Source organism: Oncorhynchus mykiss, chromosome 4 (assembly GCF_013265735.2).
Source record: "Oncorhynchus mykiss isolate Arlee chromosome 4, USDA_OmykA_1.1, whole genome shotgun sequence".
NCBI lineage: Eukaryota > Metazoa > Chordata > Actinopteri > Salmoniformes > Salmonidae > Oncorhynchus > Oncorhynchus mykiss.
In genome coordinates, this window is record NC_048568.1 from 19895558 (window position 1) to 19916366 (window position 20809).

At 43.2% G+C, this 20809-nt stretch overlaps 1 protein-coding gene across 2 annotated transcripts in view; it reads left to right on the forward strand.

Moving 5' to 3' along the window:
• Positions 1–328: 328 nt before the first annotated feature.
• The window catches only part of LOC110522264 (mitochondrial inner membrane protein MPV17), a 29385-nt gene continuing 8904 nt past the window's right edge, over positions 329–20809 (forward strand). The window contains exons 1-4 of one of the 2 annotated variants that reach the window (XM_021600517.2): positions 329–405; positions 1111–1196; positions 15655–15770; positions 19401–19493. In XM_021600517.2, coding sequence (XP_021456192.1) covers positions 1124–1196; positions 15655–15770; positions 19401–19493 — 282 coding nt within the window. In that variant the 5' untranslated portion in view covers positions 329–405; positions 1111–1123. The remainder of the gene's footprint in view (positions 406–1110; positions 1197–15654; positions 15771–19400; positions 19494–20809) is intronic. The other variant, XM_021600518.1, reaches the window with a different exon arrangement.

Below are 20809 nucleotides of genomic sequence, written 5' to 3' on the forward strand. Positions count from 1 at the left end.
CCTTTTGTTGATTAGACATTTTTTTTAAAGCCTGATGTAAGGACAAGGCTTGATTGGGCTTTTTTGTTGTTGTGTGTGTTCCCTTATCAAAAAGGAATCTTCACACACAAATCACTGCAATATTTCATGCTATCATTTCATGTCCAAGAAACAATAAAATAATGCGAACTGAATGTTTTAGTTTTGTGTTACCCTGTTCATGTTCAACTGTCCGTGAGCGAGAGAACTGAGTGCTTGGAAAATAGAAATCAAGGACAGAAGTTCATCGTCACTCTGTTGGTTACTTGTCATAGAGTTAGCCTTGCACCACCAGAGGGTGACATAATCCATCTGATGCTGTTGTGGAAGTGACGTCGGTTAGAGTAGTCTGTGTTGTGTGTCTCAGTTGGAGCTGTATTAAGGAAGGCATGTAACAATTGTGTTCTATCTTTTCGCTTTGTAACACTTTCATTGTCTAGTTGTACCGTTTTTATTATGGAGAAATGACCGACTTGACTGTAATGTTAGAGCTGCATGACAAGTTTCTTATTGGTGGCAGAGTAACGTCGGTGGCAGAACTCCAGAGAGTAGCTAAGTCGGCTAACGTTAGCTAATGAGGTTGCAAGGCTAGGATTAGGATGCTTTACGTCTGGTTGACTAGGAAACAGGGCTATGTTGAATAAATAATATGTTAACTATCAGGGTTACATTAAGTACGGCAAGTATGACTGCAGTAACTAGTTACAGTGTAGTAAAGTTGTCCAAATCCAATTTTGCTGACTCCCCCGTGATCAGGTAATGTGGAGAACGTTATGTGCGGCAGCACGCGTCAGACATTCCATTGCATAAGCTGCAGAGTAGGCTAGCCTACGTTTCCCATATGGCCGCAGTTACTTCGTCTGTGTAAAGAAACGTTTGGTTGTCTACTTCGTGATATCAAGAAACTGTACAGATATCACCCAACCATTAGCTGTTTTCAAAAGTCAGAATATTGTCATAATGAAAATAGTAATGTCTCATATCTAAAGTTCTATATTGAACTACCAATGTCCACACACAATCAGTTGATGGCAAGGCATATGGGTTATGACTGGGTTATAAGCGGTTCTGACTAGATCGTCTGTGTTCCAGCATAGAGCGGAGAATGGCGGGCCTGTGGAGATCCTACCAGGCTCTTATGACCAGGCATCCATGGACTGTCCAGATAATCACAGCCGGTATGAAAACACGCACAACACTAGGTTACATTACAGTGACTACACTATGTCCACTGTCCGCCTCTACAGCAAAGCCTCCGGCATAATTTCCACCAAAGATAGTCAGTTTCCCCCAAAATGTTGTCTTAGGCTTTCACCTGATCTCAGCTGCTTCAACTTTTCAGCTCTGATGTCAAATCCATCTCACAGACTGTGTCTGTACAAATGCAATCCCCCTATTCCATGGTTTATGGATGAGAGCTCCAGTTTGAATGGGGTTGTTGGATGAGAGCTCGTGGTCTGAATGGGGTTGTTCAATTTGTGCTGTACCCTAAAATAGAGCCCTGTCTGTATTCTGTAAATATTTGACATGTTTCCTGTTGATTCTGTGACAGTGTAGATTGTGGTTGCAAACACCATAGGAAGCACTGTGATTACTAATCAGAGGATCCAAGCCAATATGACTTCATCAATATTTTGATTAGGTTTTATTTTTATATAGGTGTGGAAATTGCCTTGAAGACAGGTAAATCATAATGTTCTCCTTCTATATAGTTTTATGATGTCCTCTTGTAGAATATAAGTGTTTTTCCTCCTATAATGCTGAAGTGTCTCATTAACCAACATTTACATGCCCACACAGTTTTTTTTCTGTTAACACAAGATGGCAGTGAAGAACAGTCTTTTCACTACCCTCACTAGCCTATACTGTAGGTCCTTGAGATGATGCGTATGTCAGGATTAGGTGCCAGCCTTGTTTTGATAGCCAATTAAATCTAATCAATATTTGTTCAGATATTTTACCCTGATTTGATAGGAATATTTGGCTGACTCGCTCCTCTATAACTTCTACTTCAGTGGTAGCCCAAGTCTATATTGTCACTGTCAGTGTAAAAAGGCTTTGATATTTCCCTAATTTGTTACCTTGGTGTTTCTCCTCTCGGAGGCAAAGCTGTGTCTGTGTGACCGATAACGATTCAGAGTGGAAACGTCAACAACATCCCTATTTATACAACCACGCGACAATGTGCTGCCACGGCTACATGAGACTGCCTGCCATATCAACCTTTATGGGATGATGAAAACTGGACGCTGTTATGAGTGTTTTGTTTTCCACCGTAAGTAGGCCTAACTCCTTTTTTTTCCAAATCTGATCTCATGCCTCAACACTTGTCTTTTTACTAGGAGGAACAATTGGCTAATTAGGGAAGTGCCACACCCCTGCCTTAGTCATTACCTCACTGATTGCATAAGGAGTGCCAGTGTCAAACTGCCCAGAAGGCTGGCAGTGGCAAAGTGGTCCTCTCTCTTTGCCATTATTAACAAAGGTGTGTTATGAGATTACAATTTAATTAATTATTGATATTCTTCTGGAATGTGTCCACGTAGATTTGAAGGAGATACCCGGTACAGGGAAGACTGGTTGTAATAAGAATGCATTAGTGCCCTTCCTAGGCAGCTGGGTTAAGGGGTTGCAGGCAGAGTGAGCATTTTATGTAATTAAGATGTCTGACTTGAAGAGTGACTCATCATCTTAGTTTTCACTGGAGAGAGAGAGAGAAGGGAGAAAGTATACTGTTTTACATTTAGCTACTGTAGCTGTGTGGAAATGCCGTTTTTATCTACTGTAGTGCACTGGAGACCTTCAGAAGAGCGAGAGAGGACACCTGATAAAGCGAGATAACGAGTGTGTGTGTTCTCCCCACTGAGGGGACCACCAGACCTCACAGACAAATGAAGATCTGCTCTAAAAAGGCAGAGACACAGCAGACAAATCCAAACTTTTCTGACCTCTTGTTTAGCTTAGCTCTAGGTCTGCCTACCTATAGCCTGTATGATACATGGAATTCAGTACCTGACATCAGTCAGTCAGTCAGTCGATGAATGAATTGATCAATGGATGAATGAGGAAAAAGGGAGATCTCAGGACACCAGTGAGCTACGGTAGCAGTAGCTGAATCCCAAAGTCAAGTTGTGAGTGTGGATCCTGAGAGGCACTCCTACCTGGAGGGGACGGGTCAGGCTTGGTTGGCTTCATCAGTTAAATGCATCTGAGGGCTCAGTGGGTCCACTCCCTCCCCAGTGGAACAACCATCAGGCCCCGGGGGGAACGCCTGCCAACTCTCCCCCAGATCACTTCACTTAGCCTGGGCCACGTCAATCACCATCAGCCCCATTAGCCTCTATAGGCTCTGGCTCTCCCTCAAGGACGGGCCCCTAGAGCCGCAGCCAGCCTGCCAAGCTAGCTAGTGCTGACATCAGCACTCTCAATAAAGGAGGGGAGAGGAAGCTTGTTGGCACCTCTTGACTAGCTACGGGACCATGTCTCAGTGGGCATCAGATGGTGGCTACCAGCTAGATAGATATGGTATTAAAGTTGTGAGGAAAGATGTTTTTGTTGCACCTGTCCTGTGGTTTTATCACTGAACACTCACAAAGGACCTTACAAAAGAGAAATGGTAGCTGTAAGAGGGTACTGTCTGGCTGTGTTTAAGGATGAGCTCATGTAGTGTTGAGAAGCCTCGGGTTTCTCAAGGGTTTATGGCTGCTCTGTTCTGTTCTTAAAGGACCAGTTATTACAATAAAGGTTTACAATGAAGGACACACTCCAGTCAGTGTGTGTGTGTGTGTGTCTGTGTGCACACGTGTTATGTTAAGGTTGAGTTGTAGATGCTCCAGTAAAAGCATATAAAAGGTTCCACCCTCTTCCCAACTGCCTTATTAGTTATTCCATGACATTTTAAGAAAAACATAGATCATATAAAGAGGGCTTCTCTGTCTACATTATTATTAAGGCCCAATGTCCTTTTTAAAACATGATATTTGACTGTGGGAGGTAGAGGCAGGTCTGAGCTGACTTCAGGTGAAAGTTCCCTGTTCAGTGTGTCAAACATGAGTACCACAACACCTCATCCTCTTGCTGATGCAGCTGGAGGTTTGTAGACTGGGGCTCCACCATGGCCTGATTCCAAAACAATCTATCCACATTTCACTAAGTCCTCCCTGCAGATCTGAGAGCATAGGGTCCACTCAGTTTTCTCCATGGTTTGATGGGGGGAGTGTGTGTGTCCCCTGTCCATCAATGTCCCCCTCAGTGTCACACCCTGATCTGTTTCACCTGTCTTTGTGCTCGTCTCCACCCCCCTCCAGGTGTCGCCCATCTTCCTCATTATCCCCTGTGTATTTATACCTGTGTTTTCTGTTTGTCTGTTGCCAGTTCGTCTTGTCTTGTCAGGTCTTACCAGCGTGTTTTCCCGTCTCCCTGCTTTCTCAAGTTCTGTTTCCCTGGTTCTGACCATTCTGCTTGTCCTGACTCCGAGCCTGCCGTTCTGTACCTGCCTGACTCTGACCCGTTTACGGACCTCTGCCTTTCCTGAGCCTGCCTGCTGTTCTGTACCTTATTGACTCTGCCCTGAATTATGGACCTCTACCTGCCTTTGACCTGTCTTTTGCCTGCCCCCTGTTTGGGTCAATAAACATCTGTGACTCTAGCTGTCTGCATCTGGGTCTTATCCTGAGTTATGATACTCAGGTTGTGTTCCTCCATCTCTCTGTCCTTCCATTCATTTCCTCCAAGAGAGGTGAGGGTCATCTGACCCAGGCCCTGTGTGTGTATGTGTGTGCGTGCTCTAGTGTTTGTGTGTCGTTTGAGGAGTGGCCTGAGGGGCCAGTCAAGCTCACATTGCCCAGAACAAACTGTTTTTAAACCTGGTCATTTTCTCTGCTCACTCCTTAGTCCCCGCCGCACCACGCAGCATCATCATTTCACAACGGCCAAGCTAAAAACAGAAGCACACTAAATCTGGAACTCTGCTGTCAGTAGCTGGATGGGCTGTCTGTGTCAGCCATGGTTCTCACACCTCACCGAGTCATGCATCTCAACGCCTAGCCTGGTCATCCTGCATCTTAAACAGGATGCTGTTCTGGATTTTAGAGGTGTAAGCTATGGCCCAGGCAGCGCTCCCTAGAAACAGACTGGAGGTGTGGGCACTGGGCAGTGGTCTAATACGCTCCCATCTCTCCCTCTGTAGGGGAGGGAATTCTCCCTCTCCATGGTGTCTCATCACCCCTTTCCCCTGTTATCTTTCTGTCCCATTGTCCACAGTCAGGGCTGCTCATCTCTATTCCTCCTGATAAGTAGCATACACACCACACACACAAACAGACCACATACACATACAGACTGTTTACTCCTTTATCTAGCAGGCCTACTGTCTGCCAAAAGTTGTTTACAAGAATCCACAATTTCCTCTGTTATGAACCTCCATGAAACCCGCTCTCTCGCCACATGTGTTGTATCTGTATGACTCTGTTCATTAACTGCTCGGTGAGAGCTGGCATTTGTCTGACTCTTCAGACCTGCCAGTGAGAGTGTCACAAAGAGGAATGTTTTGAGCCTGAAATAGGCTTGTGCCCATATCTAACGAGATACTGGCGATTTTTGCTTATGCAGAGAGAACAAATTTGTGTTGCTTGTCTCTTGTCGTGATTTCAACAAAGGCTAGAACACATTGGTCTGTGCCTGTGTTGTTTGTTGTGCAGAGTATTGATGGAAATGTTTTTCCTCTCAGAAGTTTTCTAGTCAGAGACATGGTGCAGAGGAGTCATCTTTTTTTTTTAGCTTAATTTAGATGCTGCATCATAAGTTAGGAGTCACCGTTTTCGCAACTCTTTAGTTAGGACCCCCCCCATGCAAAGAAACCATACTTTTAGGCTGACATGTAGTCAATGGGTTTGTTTTTATCATCAACCAATCTCGCTCAGTCATATTCATCAATGCATCTCCTAAATCAAATGTTTGCATCCTCTGCTGTAGATTTCCCATATGAGCTGATCTCCGCAGAGACACGCGAGGCCGTTGTTTGTTTAAGCATGTATAAATAATGCATGTGTATGTTTGTTCCCCCCTCCTTCCTTCCTGCGTGGGGGCGAGGGGATCGATGCCCCCAAGCCCAGCCAGACTCTGGACAGCGGAAGGGAATGGGACCCGTGACATTTCCAACAGATTGGAGGAGACGGCTCTGTCTTCTTGATTGGCACTCCCTGTGTGTGTTGACAGGAGGTCTCGCGGTCACGTGCGATTCCATGCCAGCGTAGGCCCAAAATATTTTTGGTATCAGATTGTTCAGGCAATTCTCGTTTAAAAACTTCATTGGGCGGAAGATGTTTGACATGCTTTTTACATTTGTATCGCAAACCATGGTTTAGAATATCATGATGGAAGTGGCCATTTTAGGCCCTTTTAGACCTATACATGCCTCCTATGATCCGTGAACCGTACAGGCAACAGCTTCGTGTCATTATAGTCCTTATTGTGTGCTTTCAAATATGGACAATGTCAAGATTCTGAAATACAATTTTTCACGTTAATTTGTTCAACATTCAGAATATTATTAATGTATCGAAAGCTTGTTTTTACTCTTCAAACACGTCAAATTTCCAGAATGCCCTCTCTGGTACTTTTAATGATATGACCCATTTATACATAGAAATTGACATTATAGGTCAGTCAGTGGTAGTCACTAATGTTTCTGAAGGAGCCACTTTTGTCAAACAAAAGCACTGGGCGAGCCACCAAAACAATCGGAGAATGGGGGTTGGGGGGGGTCAGAAAGTAAAATTTATTCATAGGCCTACTACATGATCTCAAATGGATTCATGCATGATATTAAGATACTATTAACATGGACTATCAAGCTATTTGAATCTCTGATTCTCTATTATGTCACTTGGGGGTATCAGCAACAAATATGTAAAAAATCATTTGATGCATTTTTGAATCTGACCTCATTGATATTTATCACAATAAAAGTTATAGTACAAAGATATGTAAGATCAGGTAATGGCATATTTCAGTCTGAAGAAGGTATGCTTTGGAGTGACTCAAATGCATCAAAGGGATTGGAAGTTCAGGAAAACAGGGATAATGATGATCAAACAATCTTTGTGTATAGTATATTGTTCCAAACAAAATGTCTTAAAATGAACAAAATCAAAAAAATACTTTTGAGATATTGACCACAACTTCAAATTGACCACAACTAAGCCCAAAAAGAGATTGTATTTGAGGCGTTTTATTTATTTGTGGGAATACTTGGGAACAGACTTTCTTAATATTTTTTATTTTTTTGCTGAATTCCTGGTAATTTCCAGTATTTTTTAAACCCAAAACCAAAATTTGCTCGTCGGGCCGCCTGTTGCCAACCGCTGCCATAAGGATTATAATGTATCTGTATCATGTACGGTTCACGGATCATAGGGTCTTACAGGAGGCATGTATAGGTCTAGGTGGGGGCCTAAAATGGCCACTTTCATCATGATTTTCTCAAAAATGGTTTGTGATACAAATGTAAAAAGTGTCAAACATCCTTCCTCCTATGTAAGAACTGCCTGAACAATCTGAGATACCCCAAAATAATTTTCTTTAAGCACCGTACACACACGCAGGACACTATCATGTCCCACTGAGGCCTATCTAGCAATGGCATACGTTTCCATCAGTCACTGAGGCCAGTGTCCATTGACTCCTCTCTTTCTCTCTCTTTTTCACTCTCATTGATAAAATGACACCGTACAAGCCCCCCCCCCTAGTGCAGAAGTATTTACAGAGCAAGGAGCTTCTGACCTATCCTCTGTGACTGGGACAGACACACTTCAGTGCGTCAGTAATCCCTATGTGTGGCAGTAAGGCCCTCCAAAGACAATGACCTACAGGACCAGTGTGTTTTAGGATGACTCATTCAGTCAGAGCTTTGTTGATGAGGCCAGAGGACAAAAGTTAACTTTTTAAGTGTTTTGTTTTATTGCATGTGACTCTAAATCAGGATAATCCGCCGTTGCTAAATCACCTCAATGGATTTGGAGAGAAAAAAACATAAAATTGTGTAATTATACATTTTTAAGATGCACATCTCTTTGGCTGTGAAGGTGTAGGAAAATTATCTTTATTGGATTTCAGTGCATGTATAAAATAAATGTATATTAATGGCTATATTGGTTAAATTGACTTAGTGCCTCTATCTAATGATATTAGCCTATTAGATGTGGTCTCATCTTGTTGACATATCATTGTGACCGCAAGACACTTGTTCACATGAATCTACACATTGTCACAAATGTACTACAAAAATGTACTACAATCCAAATTACACTTGCCCATCTTCTGAAAACATCAGAAACCCTACCTCTTCAAAGAGTATCTTAAACACCTTCAGGGCAAGTACAACTAATTGTCGGACTAGCAGATTATAGATTTAAGTGGTCCTAATCAGGCAAAAATCACAATATCAAACAATTGGGCTACTCTGATCAGAATTGGATCAAACTGTCCTCCGGATGTGATGTATTGCCCAATGTCCTCCCAATCTCTGCAGAGCGCATCGCAGTAGAATTATTATGTGCCTGCATTGACAGGCAGGAGTGGTCTTTCAATCATGAAGTCGCAAGGTTTTTGAGATCAAAGCAAGCTGCGTGTTCAGGTTGTTGATATTCATTGCTAGTTAGTGAGTTATTTGCCCAGTTATAGCATGAATCATGAATAATGTTGCGTGAGAAAGTTAGAGGCATAAATATCAAACCACCTCAAAAAATGCTAACCTCCCCTGTTATTATAATGGTGAGAGGTTAGCATGTCTTGGGGGTATGATGTTTGTGCGTCTGTAACTTTCTCACTCATCATTGTTCACGATTCATTCAGGATTATCCATAATCATGGTAGCATCCACATGAATGTAGAAGTGTTTAGAAACATATTATATTCTTATTTACAATAAAAGTAACTCCAAAATGACACAATACATTATTTACTATGAATTTGTATAGGGCACAAAATAATCTGAAACAAAACCTAAACAAACAGCAAATGCATCCAACAAGTTTGTAGAGTCACAAGCTTGATGTACAGTAGTCATTGCATGCTAGGAATATGGGACCAAATACTAAACTTTTGACTACTTCAATACACATGTAAGTGAATTTGTCCCAATACTTTTGGTCCCCTAAAATGGGGAGACTATGTATAAAATGTGCTGTAATTTCTAAGGAGTTTACCCGATATGGATGAAAATACCCTCAAATTAAAGTTGACAGCCTGAATTTTAATCTCATAGTCATGGTATCATTTCAGATCCAACGTGCTGGAGTACAGAGCCAAAACAACCAAAAATGTGGCACTGGCTCAATACTTTTGGCACTCACTGTATATTTTTACTGTTTTATACAGTAGCCTATCAGTGCAGTATTTTACTTTGTGGGGGGTTAAGGGCCTTGCTCAAGGCCACAACGGCAGGAGATATAATACTTGGGATCAGAGACCAGCAGTCTTCCGTTGTCAGTACCAGTGATAATAAGTAGTTCCTTGCATGATACAATACAATTTTACGTCATTGTTTTGGCCCATGGTGTTACAGATTATTTCATTTTTGGGGGACGAGCGACTTGAGCTTGTACTTTGGACAAGTAGAAAAAATCAGTCCTGCTTGTCTGATATACAAGTGGCTAAAAAAGTTATTGTCAATCCCTTGCCTTTTATGAACTAACACTTGCACTTGACAATTTTGTTTCCCACTGACTTTGCTGATATCTACTTTATTGAGGAAAAATGTTCTTACTATTACTGATATGTGGTTGTCCCACCTAGCTATCTTAAAGGCAAGGTTGCACAATATATTTCCACAAATCTAACAACGTAGATTGATGATATTCCATCTAAACGTTCTTTTTGCAAAAATGTATCCCCCCTTAAAATTTCACTTCTGTTTACACAATTTGAATGACATTTATCAAAAACTCATATACCAACAATACATTGCGGGTTTGGCGCAAGAGAAGAACTGGTGGTGGCAGTGCACTGTTTACCGGCATGCATGTTTGGTCGAAATGTGAGTAGCTAGATGGGAAGGAAGTCCTACCGCTTTCGGGCAGACTGGGTCAGGGGAGCTTCAGTCATATGCGGACCTCACTTATACAATTACAACGGTGACCAACAGTGGAAGCGTGGGTTCAACATGAAGCTGAAGCTAAAAATCGGTTCTTTGGCCGCAATCAATGTAGGCTCCAATTCCACTGATGCCGCCGGTGTTACTTACAGCACCACGGCTGGCGGCTTCGGTGATGGATGTGAATCGGATAAGCAGGTACTAAAGTGCCCAAAGAGTTGTCATGTTATGTCACTAGTAGATTATAAAACACGAAGATAGCCAGCTATCAGCCGGGCTAGACAATCTGGACCCTTTCTTTCTAAAATTATCTGCCAAAATTGTTGCCACCCCTATTACTAGCCTGTTCAACCTCTCTTTCGTGTCGTCTGAGATTCCCAAAGATTGGAAAGCAGCTGCGGTCATCCCCCTCTTCAAAGGGGGTGACACTCTTGACCCAAACTGCTACAGACCTATATCTATCCTACCATGCCTTTCTAAGGTCTTCGAAAGCCAAGTCAACAAACAGATTACCGACCATTTTGAATCTCACCATACCTTCTCTGCTATGCAATCTGGTTTCAGAGCTGATCATGGGTGCACCTCAGCCACGCTCAAGGTCCTAAATGATATCTTAACCGCCATTGATAAGAAACATTACTGTGCAGCCGTATTCATTGATCTGGCCAAGGCTTTCGACTCTGTCAATCACCACATCCTCATCGGCAGACTCGACAGCCTTGGTTTCTCAAATGATTGCCTCGCCTGGTTCACCAACTACTTCTCTGATAGAGTTCAGTGTGTCAAATCGGAGGGTCTGCTGTCCGGACCTCTGGCAGTCTCTATGGGGGTGCCACAGGGTTCAATTCTTGGACCGACTCTCTTCTCGGTATACATCAATGAGGTCGCTCTTGCTGCTGGTGAGTCTCTGATCCACCTCTACGCAGACGACACCATTCTGTATACTTCTGGCCCTTCTTTGGACACTGTGTTAACAACCCTCCAGGCAAGCTTCAATGCCATACAACTCTCCTTCCGTGGCCTCCAATTGCTCTTAAATACAAGTAAAACTAAACGCATGCTCTTCAACCGATCGCTACCTGTACCTACCCGCCTGTCCAACATTACTACTCTGGACGGCTCTGACTTAGAATACGTGGACAACTACAAATACTTAGGTGTCTGGTTAGACTGTAAACTCTCCTTCCAGACCCATATCAAACATCTCCAATCCAAAGTTAAATCTAGAATTGGCTTCCTATTTCGCAACAAAGCATTCTTCACTCATGCTGCCAAACATACCCTTGTAAAACTGACCATCCTACCAATCCTCGACTTTGGCGATGTCATTTACAAAATAGCCTCCAATACCCTACTCAACAAATTGGATGCAGTCTATCACAGTGCAATCCGTTTTGTCACCAAAGCCCCATATACTACCCACCATTGCGACCTGTACGCTCTCGTTGGCTGGCCCTCGCTTCATACTCGTCGCCAAACCCACTGGCTCCATGTCATCTACAAGACCCTGCTAGGTAAAGTCCCCCCTTATCTCAGCTCGCTGGTCACCATTGCATCTCCCACCTGTAGCACACGCTCCAGCAGGTATATCTCTCTAGTCACCCCCAAAACCAATTATTTCTTTGGCCGCCTCTCCTTCCAGTTCTCTGCTGCCAATGACTGGAACGAACTACAAAAATCTCTGAAACTGGAAACACTTATCTCCCTCACTAGCTTTAAGCACCAACTGTCAGAGCAGCTCACATATTACTGCACCTGTACATAGCCCACCTATAATTTAGCCCAAACAACTACCTCTTTCCCTACTGTATTTAATTAATTTATTTATTTTGCTCCTTTGCACCCCATTATTTTTATTTCTACTTTGCACATTCTCCCATTGCAAATCTACCATTCCAGTGTTTTACTTGCTATATTGTATTTACTTTGCCACCATGGCCTTTTTGCCTTTACCTCCCTTATCTCACCTCATTTGCTCACATCGTATATAGACTTGTTTATACTGTATTATTGACTGTATGTTTGTTTTACTCCATGTGTAACTCTGTGTCGTTGTATGTGTCGAACTGCTTTGCTTTATCTTGGCCAGGTCGCAATTGTAAATGAGAACTTGTTCTCAACTTGCCTACCTGGTTAAATAAATGTGAAATAAAAAATAAAATAAATCTAAGTGCACCGGGCCATGCAAAATGAACTGGCCCAGTCACACGGATCTAGCATGGTGTTTGAGGATGGAATAAGCTTGCCCAATATTGTACTAAAGGAGGCTAATGTTACTCCTTAGTCCAATGACCTTACATGTTCTGTTTAAAGGCTGAATTGGGTCTGGAAGCCAAATACTCCATCTAAATGTGGTAAATGTGGTTCTAGAAACAAAAATCCAACTACATTCATATCACATCAAAATAATTTCCCAAATGCGAAATACTTACTGTAGACTGTTTTAACCTGTTTTAACACAGTTGCAACCGATAGCATTTTCCAGTGATGACACGTTTGTGGCGTCAGTCTAACGTTTACACACAGGTGTTCGGAGACAGATAGCTAATTAGCACAGGTAGTCCACTCTGTCTTCTGTCTGTTTTCTGTAAACAAGCTCTGTAACTTGGAAATATGGTTGTGTGGGAACCCTAACCATATAAAGGTGTGATAGAATTTAATCTTTTGTTTTTTGAAAATTATTTCTCGCCGATATGAAAGATTTAATTTAATTGATTTTTTATTTTATTTAACCTTTATTTAAATATGCAAGTCAGTTAAGAACAAATTTGTATTTACAATGACGGCCTACCAAAAGGCATATGGCCTCCTGCATGGACGGGGGATTAAAAATGTTAAATAAATAAATAATAAATATAGGACAAAACACACATCACGGCAAGAGACAACACATAACGCTATATAAAGAGAGACCTAAGACAACAACATTGCAAGGCAGCAACACATGACAACACAGCATGGTAGCAACACAACATAACAACAACATGGTAGCAACACAACATGGTAGCAGCACAAAACATAGTACAAACATTATTGGGCACAGACAACAGTGCAAAGGGCAAGAAGGTAGAGACAACAGTACATCACACAAAGGAGCCAAAACTGTCAGTAAGAGTGTCCATGATTGAGTCTTTGAATTAAGAGATTGAGATAAAACTATCCAGTTTGAGTGTTTGTTGCAGCTCGTTCCAGGCGCTATCTGCAGTGAACTGAAAGAGTAGCGACCCAGGGATGTGTGTGCTTTTGAGGACCTTTAACAGAATGTGACTGGCAGAATGGGTGTTGTATGTGAAGGATGAGGGCTGCAGTAGATCTCAGATAGAGGGGAGTGTACAGAGATGACCAGTTTACAGAGGAGTATAGAGTGCAGTGATGTGTCCTATAAGGAGCATTGGTGGCAAATCTGATGGCCGAATGGTAAAGAACATCTAGCTACTCAAGAGCACCCTTACCTGCCGATCTATAAATTACATCTCCGTAATCTAGCTTGGGTAGGATGGTCATCTAAATCAGGGTTAGTTTGGCAGCTTGGGTGAATGAGGAATGATTACGATAGAGGAGACCACGTCTCGATTTAACTTTGGCCTGCAGCTTTGATATGTGTGGTACACTGTGCTGACAGTGTACCGTCTAGTCATACTCCCAAGTACTTGTATGAGGTGACTACCTCAAGCTCTAAACCCTCAGAGGTTTTGGAGGTGTTCAAAACAAGGTTAAGGGCAGAGAAAGCTTGTTGGACTCTAAGAAAGATTTGTTGTAGAGCATTTAACACAAAATCCAGGCAGGATGAGTATAAGACTGTATCATCTGCATATAAATGGATGAGAGAGCTTCCTACCGCCTGAGCTATGTTGTTGATGTAAATTGAGAAGAGCGTGGAGCCTACCTTGGTGACAGGCAGTGGCTGAAACAGCTAAGATACGGTACAGCAAGAGATGCATGTTATTGTTCAGTCACGGCTCTCAACAAACAGTAGTTACGGTCTTGTCCCATCGCTGCAACTCCCCTATGGACTCAGGAGAGGCAAAGGTCGAGAGCCATGCGTCCTCCGAAACACAACCCTGCTAAGCAAGCCGCACTGATTCTTGACACACTGCTCACTTAACCCGGAAACCAGCCGCACCAATGTGTCAGAGGAAACACCATCCAGCTGGCAACTGAAGTCAGCTTGCAGGCTCCCTGGCCCTCCACAAGGAGTCGCTAGAGCGCAATGGGACAAGGATATCCCAGCCGGCCTGCCCCTAACCCGCACAACGCTGGGCCAATTATGCGCCGCCTCATGGGTCTCCTGAGCACGGCCAGCTGTGAAACAGCCTGGGATCGAACCCGGGTCTGTGGTGATGCCACAAGCACTGCGATGCAGTGCCTTAGACCACTGCGTCACTTGGGAGGCCTTGTACAATTACTTTTATGTGTAATGTAATGGTTCTAAGAGTCATGATCAATGGCTGGGAATAAGCTAGCTAGCTAGCAAGCAAGCTAACTACAACAACTCCATCAACAGAATACTGCACGTTTTGTGGAAATTAATGGTGAAATGCCAATCGGATTAATGTCATTGTTTATTTCAAGGTATGTCTATATTTTTGCTGAATTGCCTGATCTTCATTGGCCGTTATAACTTGCAGGATATCATGGTAGCCAATGTTTGTGTTAGCCATTTACCTGGATTTACTGCTGCTAGCTTAATAGTAGCACTCAGGTAAGCATGTGGCTAGCTGTACCTACTATTGGCCAACAACAGAGTTTTAGCCAGTTTGGTTATAGACTTTCAGTGTCTACTGTGAGGGTAAAGGTTTATCTTGATTTTGTGTAACAGTAAACAAATGCTGATGTGCTGAACTCATAATAAGTGATGTGTTTCAAGGCTGTTAGTGGTTAGCTAGTAGGGGTAACGTAAGCCATCAAGGTTGTGAAAGGGACTATGCTAAAAGCCTGCATGCTATATGGTAAAAATGTGTGGTAAAAATGTTGTTTTTTGCTGATACAGAATAAAGAAGAGCGTAGGCAAAATAACTAAAATGTAAATGTAAAAATCTTTGTAAGGAGTGGACATGTGTAGAGTAGGACAAATGCCCAGTCAACAATTCCTCTGCACCAGTGTAACTACAGTATATTTAGGTCTCAAAACCATAGAGATTTATTATAGTACACTCGTTAAAACAATTATAACAGTAGTGGTGTATGTGGTGAGTCAATGTTGATTTTTTTTTAGGTACATTATGTTTTGATAATCATCAGTTGTGACGTCTGATGTTATCAGTAAAGCAGAGAGGCAGGGGGCTTGTCTTTGAACCATGTGAAGGTCTGTAGGTGTACAGGGTATTAATGGTTAATGGGGGCTGATGTCTTTGAAAGGGCTTCTACTGCTTTTTCTGTCGTTGGCACCTTCACAGGTTGGCATGTGTCTGTCTAAGCACGTGTCCCCTGGCTGCTGGCACAGAGCGGCAGATGACCACATCCCAATGATCTTCTCTGTTACTCACTCTCACTCACTTCCTCTCACCTCCCTCCCTCTTTTCTCTCCCCTCTCTCTCCTACAGGCACGCTGGTGGGGGTGGGTGATGTCATCTCCCAGCAGGTGCTTGAGAGGCGGGGTCTGGCCAATCACAACGTGACACGGACGGCCAAGATGATGAGCATCGGATTCTTCTTCGTCGTGAGTCCTCCTCTTCCTCACTCTTCTTCTCTTTTAACTCACTGTCTCACATCAAAGGACTGGTTAGTTCCAGTGTATCAGTCTTGACTTCACTTTTACTAAACACATTCATATTGGGTTGTTCTCTCTCACTCTCTCACACACACACACACACACACACACACACACGGGAGAGGAGGTTTGTTTGTGGTCATGTTAATTGGAGAGGATCATTGTGCTGTCACAAACACTCCAATGGCCAGCTGTTATATGGGAACAGATCTGTGACTGTGCGTCAATAGCAGCCACCACAAGTAGGTATGAGTAGGTCTCTGAAGGAGTGAGAGAACAGCTGGGAAGCGTGGGCTCAAATCAAATCACATTTGCTTTGTCACATGTTTCTTAAACAACAGGTGTAGACTAACAGTGAAATGCTTACTTAATTAAGGACCCATCCCAGCAATGCAGAGAGAAAGAAAATAGAGAAATAATAGAAAAGTAATTACACGTAATAATAAATACACAATGAGTAATGATGTCTTGGCTATACATTGCATTCAGAAATATTCAGACCGCTTGACTTTTTCCACATATTGTTAGGTTACAGCCTTATTCTAAAATGAATTACATTGTGTGTGTGTGTGTGTGTGCTCAATTTTGAGTCTCATAACCAAGGGTCTGAATACTTATGTAAATAAGGTATTTTCTAGGTCCTGTGTGGTTCAGTAGGTAGAGCATGTCACTTGAAACGCCAGTGTTGTGGGCTCAATACCCACGGGGTACAAGTACAAATTACATAAAAAAATAAAACATCAAATAAAAATAACAATAAAAAACAAATAAGGTGTTTTCGCTTTGTCATTATGGGGTATTGTGTATAGATTGATGAGGAAAATGTTTTATTTAAAACATTTTAGAATAAGGCTGTAACCTAACAAAATGTGGAAAAAGTCAAGGGTCTGAATACTTCCCGAATGAATGAGTCAATGTGTAGGGGTACAAGGTAATTGAAGTAGATATGTACATATAACTAGAAATAAAGACTTGGTAACAAGATAGATAATAAGCAGTAGCAGCGTATGTGATGAGTCCCAAAAAAGGTTTGTGCTAAAACGGTCAATGCAGATAACCAAATTGCCTCCCGGACTAACTATTTAACTAGCTATTTAATAGTCTTATGGCTCGGGGGTAGAATCTGTTCAGCGTCCTGTTGGTTCCAGACTTGGGGCATTGGTACCGCTTGTGTGACTGGAGTCTTTGACCATTTTTAGGGCATCACCTAGTATAGAGGTCCTGGATGGCAGGGAGCTTGGCCCCAGTGACGTACTGGGCCGTTCGCACTACCCTCTGTAGCACCTTGCAATCGGATGCCGAGCAGTTGCCATACAAAGCGGTGATGCAGCCAGTCAAGATGCTCTCAATGGTTCAGATGTAGAACTTTTTGAGGATCTGAGGACCCTTGCCATCTTCACGACTGTGTTGATGTGTGTGGACCATTTATAGATTCTTGGACTTGAAACTCTCGACCCGCTCCACTACAGCCCGTCAATGTGAATGGGGGCATGTTCGGCCCTCCATTTCTTGTAGTCCACAATCAACTCCATTATCTTACCGACGTTGAGGAAGAGGTTGTTGTCTCAGACCTTCTTCCTATAGGCGGTCTCATCGTCGTCGGTGATCAGGCCTCCCACCGTTGTGTCGCCAGCAAACTAAATTATGGTGTTGGAGTCATGCATAGCCGCAGTCGTGGGCTAGCAGGAAGTACAGGAGGACAATAAGCACACACCCCTGAGTGGCCATTTTGTTGATGGTCAGCTTGGTGGATGTGTTGTTGCCTACCCTTACGACCTGGGGATGGCCCGTCAGGAAGTCCAGCCTCCAGTTGCAGAGGGAGGTGATTAATCCCAGGGACCTTAGCTTAGTGATGAGCTTGGAGGGCACTATGGTGTTGAACGCTGTCAATAAACAGCATTCTCACATAGGTGTGAATGGTGGGAGAAGGCTGTGTGGAGTGCAATAGAAATTGCGTCATCTGTGGATCTGTTGGGGCGGTATGCAAATTGGAGTGGGTCCAGGGTGTCTGGGATGATAGTGTTGATGTGAGCCATGACCAGCCTTTCAAAGCATTTCATGGCTACAGATGTGAATGCTACGGGGCGATAGTCATTTAGTTTACCTTGGCTACAGGTTACCTTGGCGTTTTTGGGACTATTGTGGCACAGGGACTATGGTGGTCTACTTGAAATGTAAGTATTACAGACTGGGTCACGGAGAGGGTGAAAATGTCAGTGAAGACACTTGCCTGCAGCTTTGTGAATGTTAACCTGTTTAAAGGTATTACTCATGTCGGCGACGGAGATCGTTATCACAGTCGTATGGAACAGCTGGTGCTCTTATGCATGGTTCAATGTTGCTTGCCTCGAAGCGAGCATAGAAGGCATTTAGCTCTTCTGGTTAGCTTGGGTCCCTGGGAAGCTCCCTGCTATTTTTCCCTTTGTAATCTGTGATAGTTTGCAATCCCTGCCACATCCGACGAGCGTCAGATCCGTCGTAGTTGGATTTGATCTTAGTCCTGTATTGATGCTTTGCCTGTTTGATGCCTCGTGGGAGGTCATAGCGGTATTTCTTATAAGCATCCAGATTAGTGTCCCGCTCCTTGAAAGCGGCAGCTCTAGCCTTTAGCTCAGTGCGGCCGTTGCTTGTAATCCATGGCTTATGGTTGGGGTATGTGCTAAGCTGTCATCAAGGAAAAGGGTGGCTACTTTGAAGAATCTCAAACAAAACAAAATATATTTTATATAACACTTTTTTGGTTATTACATGATTCCATATGTGTTATTTCATAGTTTTGATGTCTTCACGGTTATTCTACAATGTCGAAAATAGTAAAAATAAAGAAAAAACCCTTGAATGAGTTGGTGTCTAAAACTTTTGACTGGTAGTGTAGATATTACCTCAATTACCTCGACTAACCGGTGACCCACATATTGACTCTACCGGTACTACCTGTATATAGCTTCGCTACCGTTATTTTACTGCTTCTCTTTAATTATTTATTACTTTAATTTTGTATTTTTTACTGATCTATTTTTTTCTTAATACTTATTTTTCTAAAAACTGCATTGTTGGTTAAGGGCTTGTAAGTAAGCATTTCACTGTAAGGTCTTCACCTGTTGTATTCGGCACGTGACAAATACAATTTGATTTAATTTGATTTGACCCAAGGACCACCCAAGGCCAGGCCACAGCACCAAGGTTCCTAGACACGCCACACACAGATGTTCCCTCTCAAACACTCCTTCTCACAGACTCGGTGACATGACTGACATGACAGAAAGCTGAGAAACTCTATTATTGTGCCTCACCACTGTGTGTGTGTGTGTGTGTGTGTGTGTGTGTGTGTGTGTGTGTGTGTGTGTGTGTGTGTGTGTGTGTGTGTGTGTGTGTGTGTGTGTGTGTGTGTGTGTGTGTGTGTGCGCCTTTTTGACTTCAATTTGAATTGACACCAACCCTGTTGTTGTCTAACATATTTGTTTCCGGAATGTTCTGAAAGCATAATAATTTTTCATGATTGATTCCTGTTGTTACGCCATCAGTCTTTTCATGATGAATCTGTGTGAAGTATCCTGATTGTTCTTTTTTCAACCCCAGGGCCCTGCAATAGGTAGCTGGTACAAGGTTCTGGACAAGCTGGTCACTGGGGGGACGAAAAGTGCTGCCATGAAGAAAATGCTTGTTGATCAGGTGAGGGGCATCTGGGTGGCTGCAATTAAGTAAAAAGACAGCCAGTTTACATGAATATATAATTTAACATGGTTTATATTGCTTTAGGTAAGTTCTCTGTCCTCTAATGGGCTGGTTATTAACCCTTGTATATGACTCCTCTACTCACAAATCTTACTTTCATTTTTATTTTTTTTCTCGTTATTTTACCAGGTAAGTTGACTGAGAACACATTCTCATTTGCAGCAAAGACCTGGGGAATAGCTACAGGGGACAGGAGGGGGATGAATGAGCCAATTGTAAACTGGGGATTATTAGGTGACCGTGATGGTTTGATGGCCAGATTGGGAATTTAGCCAGGACACCGGGGTTAACACCCCTACTCTTACGATAAGTGCCATGGGATCTTTTAATGACCGCAGAGAGTCAGGACACCCGTTTAACGTCCCATCCGAAAGACGGCACCCTACACATGGCAGTGTCCCCAATCACTGCCCTGGGGAATTGGGATATTTTTTAGACCAGAAGAAAGAGTGCCTCCTACTGGCCCTCCAACACCACTTCCAGCAGCATCTGGTCTCTCATCCAGGGACTGACCAGAACCAACCCTGGTTAGCTTCAGAAGCAAGCCAGCAGTGGTATGCAGGGTGGTATGCTGCTGGCTACATCAACAAACATTCCAAATATGAATGGACCCCAGGTTAAGGCGCCATCAAAAATGCCTGTCACTGTGGTGCCAGCCAGAGCTGAGTGAATAGGTGTGACATGCATCAGAGGAATCTATTTCTGCCTGTTCCCCTAAAGGTTGAAGCCCCCTTCAGCGTCTGTCAACCAATCCCTGCATTGACAGGCGGGGGAACAAACACCTGCTTGCATAATACGCAGCTAACATGATTTGGGATCTGTGAATGCACAGGATTAGAGAGGACAATGAGAGGCGAGCACCGCACGGCCCTCTCCTGGAGGAGGGATTAGTGTACACTCTGAAGGATGCACACTCTCCACGCTCTCCTTTCACTGCACAGCTATTTTCACACACGAAACAGCGATTCCAGGGCAAATTTGTGATCTTAAAGAACCCCCCCCCCAAAAAAAATATGTCCTGTCAGTGGCCAGTTTGTTAGGTACACCCATCTAGTACCAGGTCAGACCCCCCTTTGTCTCCAGAACAGCCTGACGTCTTTGGGGCACGGATTCTACAAGGTGTGGCATTCAAACATTGCTCAATTAGTATCAAGGGACCTAACGTGTGCCAGGAAAACATTCCTCACACTATTACACCACCGCCACCAGCCTGCTACCATTAACACCAGGCAGGATGGGACCATGGATTAATG